The following is a 10,438-nucleotide window of genomic DNA, read 5'->3' as shown; positions in this document are numbered from 1 at the left end:
AGGCCAGCCTGGTCTACAAAGTGAGTTCCAGGACAGCCAGGGCTATACAGAGAAACCCTCTCTCGAAAAACAAAACAAAACAAAACAAAAATCATAAAAAAAAAAAAAGTCATGGAAATAATACGCCAATGTTAAGGGGGGGGGGGCATTTCAAAAACTTTGTTCTTCTTGGCTGGCCCAGTATCTTCCTTATCAACATCAATCAAGAACATAATTGGCCTAATGAATTAATAAAATCAATGTACCCTAGGATGTCTTAAAAGCTATGCTTTGGCTTGTGGTTTATTAAATTAAGACTATAAACAGGGGGCTGGTGAGATGGCTCAGCGGGTAAGAGCACTGACTGCTCTTCCAGAGGTCCTGAGTTCAAATCCCAGAAACCACATGGTGGCTCACAACTACCTATAATGAGATCTGATGCCCTCTTCTGGTGTGTCTGAAGACAGCTATAGTGTACTTATGTATAATAATAAATAAATATTCTTTTAAAAAAAGACTATAAACAGAATGCTGCCAAGTGGGATTTCCTTTCTGATGTAACTCAGGTAGAATTCAATCTAAGACAGCTAAGAACATAAAGGTGCTTAAAGACAGCCATGAATTCCATGGCTGCTAATGACACAGAGAATGAAGCCTAACAGCTTCAATTGCCATTAAATGTACGCTGAAAATGGGCCGAGCAAATGTATAAGAAGCAAGCGCCACAGAAAGCTGACAGCAGGTGGGATGATGTATCGCCAGCATGTGGTAGTGTATATTTTATAAGGACACTCTTCGATCCTGGCAGCCACGACTGTCTAAGGAGGTCTTCTCATCCCCCTTGTAACCAGCCCCTCTCTGACTGCAGGAACTGGTATCTGCTTCCCCACCAGGATCAAAACCTGTAACGTAAAGGGGCCTTTCTCATAGAGCTAGCTTCCCCGGGAGATTTTCTTACAGCACTTACCCACACATGTTCCCCTGTCTGAGAAGTGGTAGCCCTCTACGCACTCGCAGCGGAAGGTTCCTGGGTGGTTGTTGCAGACCGCATGGTTCCCACAGCGGGAAGGCTGCTCTGAACATTCATCAATATCTGCAGTAAGTTGTTGATAAAAAGGCAGAATTTTTTTAAACCTCATAGAACATAGACAAATAGAAAGCATTTTCCTCAGAGAAGAGATCCATTTGAAGACACTTTTCTACATACCTAAAGTAATATAGAATAGATATTGGTTTTTGCCCTTTACATAACTTAGGCTCCAACCCTCAGTTTGTTTTTTCTAAGTGATGTGTGGGTGTTTCCTACTGAATGAGTTACCAAGGAATGGCAAGAACACATTGGAAGAAGCAGAAGTCTGCTCTTGCAACGATCCAGGTTTGGTTCCCAGTAAAAGTAAGCAAATCTTTAAAATAAACTACCTTTTCTGCAGTTACGATTATAAAGGAAAGCTGGACAACTTATGGCCAATTGAGAATTTTTTAGTTACTTATTTAGTGTGTGTGTGTGTGTGTACAGTTCAAGATTTAGAATCTTGGACAGTGGATTTTGGAGGGGTAGAGAACAGCATGGGCTGGAGCCAGGGTTGAGGATGGGGGCTCTGCCCCCCTCTGTCAGCCCACGCTCCCACGCATAGAGCACAATCTGTCACACCTATCACCTGTGCTCTGTATTGCTCCCAGAGCTCTCACAGCAGGTGGCTGGACCCCTGTGCTGGGCTGCGGTCTGAAGACCCAGACCAAACAGAGCAGCAGAACAGAACATCAGCTTTCCATCTGAAAACCAGGGCCAAGTCATGAAGGGAACTTGTCCAAGCCCCTTTCTTGCTGGGAACATTTACAGAGATGGAAGACATGTTATGCAAGAGTAGCAGAGGCCACAGCAGGTCAGCAGGACCTTGGCATAGTGGGGTCCAGGAGGACTGCTCCCACACTATCAGGTCTGTAAGGATAAGCCAGGCTGGACAACACTGTTTCTCTAGGGACAAGACCCTCCCAGTGTCCCCACTAAGATCTCATGGTCTTTACAGTTTGTAAATTGTTCCTCATGTGTGATTTAAATCCTTTCTGTTAACTGAGTCCATGACCTTAACCCTTTGTTGATGGACATTGTAGCCTGGTAACTATGGCAACTGTCTGTTCATAGTACCCCATAACATCTGTTTGGAAAGGACTTTTCAACACCTGGTCAACATCCTTTCTGAAAAGAGGGGAACCCCTTTTATCTAACTAGGAAAACCATGAATTATTTATTTTTATTATTAAAAAATGTTTTTTTTAAACCAGGTATCTTCATGTACCCCAGGCTGCCCTCAAACTCACAATCCTTGGTGCTGGGATCACAGATTTGTTCCACACACTGTTTGGAATTACTTTTAAATTGTTGTTGTTGTCATTGTTGTGTGGTATGTAATGTGTGCGCGAGTGCGCGTGCATGTGCGCGTGCGCACAGGCCGCTGCATGCATGTGGAAGTCAGAGGACAACTTTATGGAGTCAGCTGAGACAGGGTCTCTCTGTTGTTTTTGCTGTGCCTGTGCCGTGTACTCTGGCTTAGCTTGCCCTTGAGCTACCCAGTGGTTCTCTCTGCCTCCCATCTTGCTGTAGGAGTGCTGGGAGTACAGGTGTATGCTCCCACATCCAGCTTTGGACATGGGTGCTGGGATGTGAACTTGGGCTGTGAGACTCAGACAGCAGCCATCTCACCAGTTCTAGGTTAATCCTTTGATTTTTTTTTTTTCCCCACAGTGACTTAGTCTTGGTACCTTTTCTACAGTTATTTGTTTTATAAATGCCTACCCTTTGTGGAGATTATTGACATGTGGAATGCTTTCTAGAAACTCAAATATTCCCTGAAATATAAGCTGATGCTGCTACTCTGGATTACAATTTGAAGGATATGTGGGTGACATTGTGATATGAACCCCAGCTCTGATAAAAAAGCTCTGAGATCCACCCCCACCCCAAAAAAGTCTCTTCCCAATTATATGGGAAGCTCACTGAGAGACAGTTAGCTAAAACCAGCCTTGCTTTGCATGTCATGGGTCATCTATCCTCCACCCCCCCAGACTTGAATCACAGAGGTTCACCCTAGTTCCTCTCTCAGGAATCTCCCTGGGTTAAAACAACAGCAAATCCAGATGCCTAAGGTGATTTCCTGTCAAGAGCCTCACGTCCAGATGCATTAACACTGAGGCTCATTCTGGGAACCCAGAACTGCAGGGAGCCTGACTCAGCACATCGCCACATTCCACGAGGCTAATATTCTAGGGCAATGACTGACCACAGACAAAAGCAAGCACATGCATTGATAAAGCTGGCCAAGGATTTCTAGGGACGGTGGCAGAGTGTACAAAGTCACGGGGCGCGGGGAGCATCTCTGTGTCTCTTAACAGGAGCACTCCCTGGGATGCACCACAGTGTATTGGGCACTGTGATCTAATGAACACAGTTGGCTGTACAAGATAAGAGGGATCCAAGCAAAGGGTGACTGTCACAACTTCACAACAGTGTGAGTGTGTTGAATAGCACTGAATTGCACACTTAGAAACAGATGAAAACAGCCAGGCTATGTACACCTCTAATCCCACCACCTGGGAGGCAGAGGCTGGGAGGCCTTCAGTTTGAGGCCAACCTGGGGTCCTCAAGGAGACCCTATCTTTAAGTAAAAATAAAACCAAACCAGAAACTTTGCTCTATTGCTGAGAAATAGATTAGGGCTGATGATGAAAGGGGCAGAACCCCCTGACATTACCGAGGAGATAGCAAGTGGGTTTACATAAAGCATAAACAATTCAGGAATGCCTGTCATGGTATGTTTCCATGTCACACACTCAGCACATTCATTCTTGTTACATACACCCAGCTTTCTGGTTTACAGAACCTGGAGGCTTCCTCCTAGCCTGATATCCCAGCACCTCACACAGCAGACCCCAAAGCAGTACCATAGCAAGTCTGCCCGTCTCCTCGGAAGCCGATGGAGCATTCGCAGGTGAACTGTGTTCCAGGGCCAGGGCGACAGGCGGCATTGCTGTCACACCCATGAGTGCCGATGTAGCATGGATTCTGAAGGGCATCAGGGGAGCCATCTGTGAAGGGAGACACAGTGTTCAAGAACCTTCCAGAAACCCTGCTGCCACAGGGAGTAAGCCACTACTGCAAAAGAACAGAGTAATGGGGACCAGGGCCCTTTGTGTTGTACTACAATGGGACCACCAAGCTATACCCTTCTAACATATATATATTAAAAGGGAAATGTTCCCCGTAGGCCCATGTATTTGAATAATTGGTCACCAGTTGGTAGCGTGGTTTAAGGAGGTTGTGGAGTCTTTGGGAGGTGGCTTGCTGGAGGAAGTAAGTTACCAGTGAAAAACCTTGACTTTACATCCTGGCCCAACTTCCAGGTCACCCTTTCTGCTTCATGTTGGTAGCTAAAGACATCCTCTCCGCTTCCTGTTCCAGCTGCTTGCTGCCACCCCTCCCCCACAATTACAGATGGCTTCTCTCTAGAACCCTAAGGTAAAATTATCTCTCTCTTTCATAAGTTGATCCTGGTGTTTTATCACAGAAACAGAAAGGCAACTAATATGTCTATACACTGTAGAATACGATTTAGCCCATGAAAGAAATGACAACCTTTGATTCTGACTACATGGAAGAGCCTGAAAATCATCGTGTTGCATGAGTTAGACACAGAAAGACAGATGTTGCCCAGTCTTACATGTGAGTGCTAAAAATGTTGATTTCACAGAAGGAGCATGAATAATGGCTACCTGAGGTAGGGAAGGGTGGAGGGGTAGGGAGAAGGCCAAAGGATGGTTAACAGGCCAAGGGTGCTGCTGGATGGTCAGGTCTAATGTTTTGTGGCACGGTGGGGTTACTAAAGATGAAAACAATTAATTACACATCAAAACAGCTATCAGAGAAGATTTTAAATGTTCTCCACACCGAGAAATGACACGTTTCGGGATGGACATGCCCGTTTCTCTCATGAGATCACTGCTCACTAGACACTCCTGGTGAAGTTAGTTAGCTCATATCTCACACTATGAACAATTATCAATGCGGTCCTTTAAAAAAATAATGTTTTTAGTTTTAAATTTTAAATAGAATTAAAAAAAAATGTTCACTAGAGCCAGCAGTAGCCTTTGGCTGGTTGGCTCTGTGAGGGAACTCATCAGGATAGCATTCTGCCGTGATAGCTCATGAATAAATAGCCCAGACACCCCCATGAATAGGCCTTTGGTTGAATGAACAAAAGCAGGTCTGTTTGCCAAGAGCCACTGATGACCATGCATTTTTTTCTTTCACGGGACGTCTGACCATCCTTTTCTTCTATAGACAGAAAGTAAGAGACTAAAACCCCAAATCCAAGAGGCAGAGATTGACAGGTATGAGTGCAGAGAGCGCAGAGGCATGCGCAAACGCACAGCCATGTCCAGCCTGCATGAGCTCCCTCCTCCTTACCCCTCACAGGCCCGATGGAGTTGCTGAGGGCATAGCGCAAGATCCTCTCCTCCTTGTTGTACAGGACAAACACGCTGTCCACAGAGAGCTGCTGGGTGCTGGGCAGGGCTGGCCTGGCGTCATCGTGGGCACACTCCTGGAAGGTGATGGTCTGACGCCACTGGTAAATATGGGTGTGTGAGGGTGCAGAACCGTCCTGATCAGGCTCCATCACCGTGTACTCCCGGGTGGAAGAGGAAGTGATCACTGAGGTGTGGGAGACAGACAGACAGACAGACAGATGTAAGGAACTTCATCAAAGGCCTTGAGGACATTTGTAGTGAGAGGTTCCTGCCTACAATGAAATCAGATGACAGGCCTGCTGGAGCAACTTAAACAGAACCATTTGTTTGTGCCTGGACTGCTTTCTCCTCCTCTATAACAGCATCGGGGATGGCGTTCGTTAGTACTTGCTGATTCCCATCATCTAGAGACAAGTGAGGTCCAACAGAAAGAGCAGCGGCTCAGAAGGAGGCACGCTGGCCTCCTTCCTCCCAACCATGCGCCAGGCGAGCTTGGAACCACCAACCTGGTACTAGCTGCTTTTGCCTCTGTTCCTCTTGCGGAAGGAACTGTGGTGAGAATCTGATGAGGGCACATTTGTACATTACATGGAATCTATACAATCAGCGGCATTTGGATTGGCTTCCATAGAATTTCTCACTCAATAATCAATAAATAGTGGTTGCTCCCAACCACCTTAGATTACATAACTCTGTGTGATATTAAAAGATACGATATGGAACGTTCTGTAGCAGCCAATTTTAGAAATATTATCAAGAGCAAATCTTAGCCAAGGAGAGGGGAGAAAGTTTCTCTGCCCAGAAAAGGACCAGTATTAGCCCAGGCAACAAAGCCCTCCACTCCCCACCCCTCTCTGTTAAGTATAAAGGCCCTTTCTATCTCTGAGTTCTGCTGCAGCCTGCTCCATATGAGAGCCATGAAAGACAGAGGATAAATAAAAGGCCAGTGTCCGCTGTCTCCCATCCAGCTCCATGTGCTGACTGCCAGCAGGCCATCTGGCTGCAGGCCGTCTGGGGACCTCAGCCCTGTCTCTCCCTCCTTTCACAGGCTTCCAGCCCTTAGAAGGGAGTTGCAGAGCCCTGGCCATGGGTACCACGTGCCTGGAGGATACTTTAACAGTGGCTGGCATTATTAAAAGCTCATTCTGTTTGTCTCAGCATCTGTTTCTAGGGATTGAGCCCCAGAAAAGGGTCAGAAAGTCAGGCTTGATAATGCAGGCCTGCATCCCAGCTACTTGGGAAGCTGAGGCAGGAGGAATGCAAGTGCAGGCCTGATGGAGCTACAAGGATGAGTTCAAGTTCAGTCTAGGCAACTTAGTGACACACTTGTTAAGTTTCAAACGATGACACCATTGCAAACACTAGCAAGCGTTTGCTGAAAGGACCCAGATATAGCTGTCTCTTGGGAGATTAGGCCGGGGCCTAGCAAACACAGAAGTGGATGCTCACAGTCAGCTATTGGATGGATCACAGGGCCCCAATGGAGGAACTAGAGAAAGTACCCAAGGAGCTAAAGGAATCTGCAACCCTATAGGTGGAACAACAATATGAGCTAAGCAGTAACACCCCCCTCCCCCTGGAGCTCGTGTCTCTAGCTGCATATGTATCAGAAGATGGCCTAGTTGGCCTTCAGTGGAAAGAGAGGCCCATTGGTCGTGCAAACTTTAAATGCCTCAGTACAGGAGAATGCCAGGGCCAAGAAGTGGGAGTGGGTGGGTAGGGGAGTTGGGGGGAGAGGGTATGGGGGACTTTTGGGATAGCACTGGACATGTAAATGAAGAAAATACCTAATTATAAAGAAAAAAAAAGTTAAAAAAAATTCAATCCGGGACAAATGGCTCAGGTACCTATTTAGCATATCAAAGCAGACACTAGCCAGGTTCTCCCTACATCCCTTAGTTTCTACCTTCCTGTTACTGGGTTCTCCAAGCTAGCATACCCCACCCCCTTTTCTGAACTCTTCAGCCCAGGGGCTGGGCTGTCCTTCCCCAGCTGCTCTTCCCTGTATAATCCAACCATTTAGTTACCCCCTCTCTTCGTAGCTTTGGGCCTCTTGGTTGCTCCGCCTGGTTTTCCTCTCCCCCATCTCCCCTCCCCCCTCCCTCTCCTCACATGGCACTGAATCCACTCTGGTTTCTGTCAGACATCTCTGCCTCCGACTGTGCTTTCCCACGTCTCTATAAAATAAACTTCTCTTCCACCACACCTAGGGGCAGTCATGTCCCTTCCTATCCTTCTTCTCCTTTTCATCCAATACTAATTTAAAAATAAAAAACTAAAACTTTATTTAAAAAAAAAAAAAAAAAAAAGAGGGGCTGAGGGTGTAGCTCGGTGGTGGGGCATTTGTCTAGTATGTATGCACAAGGCCCAGGGCTCCATCCCCAATATTGCAAGAGACAGAAATTTGACTAAGATCTTGGGATGTAGAGTTCAGGCCCTAGCAGCATAAACAAACAAACAACAGATGGAAATGTGGCCAACATTCACCATGCAAAAGGTCACTTCAACTCAGTGGGGGTGGGAGTGGGGAGCTAGTGTAATTTATACTTCTGAGAATAGGAAGACCACCGAGAGGACAGGGACAGAGTCCTTCAAAGCCACTTAACGAAACCAGTAAACATTCATGATTGGATGTGATAATGAAGTACAATTGACTTAAGCGGAAATGACAGGCCAAAGATTACATACTGAGGTTCCTAAGCTAAATACCAGAAGCCAGATGTGCTGGCTCAAACCTAATCCCAGCATGTGGGAGACAGAGGCAGGAGGTTGACTTTCAGTTGGAGACAAGTTTGGGCTACAGAGTTTTAAAGATAATCCTGACTTTCTAAATAATTTTGATGGGACTGTGTAAGAAAAATGTTCTTTTTCTTAGGACAGAGGTGTTTGAAGCACTTAAGCAATGACCTATGAGGACAGTTAGGGAGAAAGAAGTGTGTATGTGCATGAGTGTGTGTGTGTGTGTGTGTGTGTGTGTGTGTGTGTGTGTGTGTGTGTNGTGTGTGTGTGTGTGTGTGTGTGTGTGTGTGTGTGTGTGTGTGTGTGTCTGTGTCTGTGTGTCTGTGTGTCTGTGTGTCTGTGTGCTATAATTCAGGTAGCGAGTGCTAGGAACTAGCCAAGCTGAGTAAGTAGCAGATAGAAGCTCTTGTACTCTTTTCAGCTCCAAACAGACGCCAGAAGGAGAATAAGTGTAAAGACTACAAATAAATACATTATAATAAAATCTTGAATTATATAATAGTGGTGACATATAACATTAATATAGATGGCTGAGTCTAGGGGGAAAATTGCAAAAATATATTTAAATCTTTGTATTCAGGCTTATTTTGTGGAGTTCTTTTATGTCATTTTGTTTCCGTTTTTTAGACACGGTCTCATGTAGCCCAGGCTAGCCTTAAACTCACTGTGTACCTGAGGATGATCTTGAATTTCTAATCTTCCTGGCTCCTCTTTCCAAGTGCTGGAACTACGGGCACATGACACCCGACCTGCTTATGTAGTGCCAGGGACGGAATTCAGGGCTTCAAACATTCAATGTATGTAAGCAAGCCCTCGCCAACTGAGATAGTTCCTACGCCAGTTTCTGGGTGTTTTGGTTTTTGCTATGTAGCTCAGGCTGGCCTAGAGCTGCAGCAATCCCTCTAGGTCAGCCTCCCAAGGGCTGGAATGGCTGATGTGTCCCAATACACCTTGTTTTCTTTTTTATATTCAATTCTCTTCAAGCGTGTCTTCTGCAGTGCTTAGGGAGAAAGGGATTAAAATAAAGAATGTGTTTCCCTTTACAGATCCCAGGAGACTGCCCCAGGAACTCAAGGTCATCACAGTGGGTGGACACATGCAGACTGGCAGCCTGCCTGCCCTGGGACTCCAGGTCTGGGACTTACCTGAGCTGGAGTAGTGGTACAGCTCCGTGTAGGGCTCAATGTGCACCGAGGCTCCATAGGGGATCTGTGGCACTCGGCCCTCCAGCTCCGTACTGATGGTCAGGTGTCCATGTTCATCAATACCGCTGAACTGCTGCTTCAGGACCAGCTTGCCTGGATGCCCCAAGAAGGTCACCTCAGCTTGCCGGGTAAACTCGCCCCCTGGAAAGTAAAACAGGCCTGTCACCCTCCCATCGGGCAAATACACCCTCCTGCTGGCCCTAGGTTCATGAAGGGAGGGGCAAGCGAATAACTCATGTGCCCTGGCTTGTTAACTGAGCTAGACTTAGAACTACAAATATTGTGTGGTATCTCTCCAGAATCTAGATTTAAATTCACATGTTCATTATTATGTATTTAAATACGTATTTATAGAACACATGGAAGTAGAAAGGAGAGCAGGAGGAGGGAAGAAAAGAGCTAAAGGGATGCGGGAAGGGACACGTGGATACTTGTGACATGATGGGAGTGCTTGCGGGAAGGAAGAGCAGAGGGAGAAGGCAACTCTAGTGAGGAGGAGGAGGAGGCAGGGCTAGTGTGCCCAGCCCAGGACAATGGGTGCAGGTCCTGGGAATGACGGTGGACTCTATGCTGACGAGTTTTATCCAGCTTGACAAAAGCTGGAGTCACTGGAGAGGAAGGAGCCTTAGTTGAGAAAATGCCTCCATAAAATCGGGCTATAGGCAAGCCTGTATGGCATTTTCTTAACTAATAATTAATGTGGGAGGAGACAGCCCATGGTGGATGGTGCCACCCCTGGGTAAGTGGTCCTGAGTTCTATAAAAAGGTAGGCTGAGCAACCCATGGAGAGCAAGCCAGTGAGCAGGACCTCTCCAATGGACTCCATATCAGCTTCTGCCTCTGGGTTCCTACCCTGTTTGAGTTTCTGTCCTGACTTCCACAAAAGCCAAATAAACCCTTTCCTCCCCCAAGCTGCTTTGGTCACTCAGCTTGCTTTTGGTCATGGTATTTCACCATAGCAATAGAAACCCTAAGGCAAAGACTCCTCCACC

The 10,438-nt window shown here is 46.5% G+C and overlaps 1 protein-coding gene across 1 annotated transcript in view; it reads right to left on the bottom strand.

The window, feature by feature from the left end:
• The window catches only part of Nid1 (nidogen 1), a 71,997-nt gene that overhangs the window by 23,794 nt on the left and 37,765 nt on the right, over positions 1–10,438 (bottom strand). Inside the window, exons 7-10 of the mRNA XM_021180582.2 lie at positions 9,387–9,587; positions 5,441–5,686; positions 3,919–4,062; positions 947–1,072 (exon numbers count right to left, since the gene is read on the bottom strand). Coding sequence (XP_021036241.1) covers positions 947–1,072; positions 3,919–4,062; positions 5,441–5,686; positions 9,387–9,587 — 717 coding nt within the window. The remainder of the gene's footprint in view (positions 1–946; positions 1,073–3,918; positions 4,063–5,440; positions 5,687–9,386; positions 9,588–10,438) is intronic.

The sequence above is a fragment of the Mus caroli genome, chromosome 13, assembly GCF_900094665.2.
Source record: "Mus caroli chromosome 13, CAROLI_EIJ_v1.1, whole genome shotgun sequence".
NCBI classification, from domain to species: Eukaryota; Metazoa; Chordata; class Mammalia; order Rodentia; family Muridae; genus Mus; species Mus caroli.
Note: the sequence above shows the minus strand (reverse complement) of the source record. Positions and strands in the feature narration are given on the sequence as shown.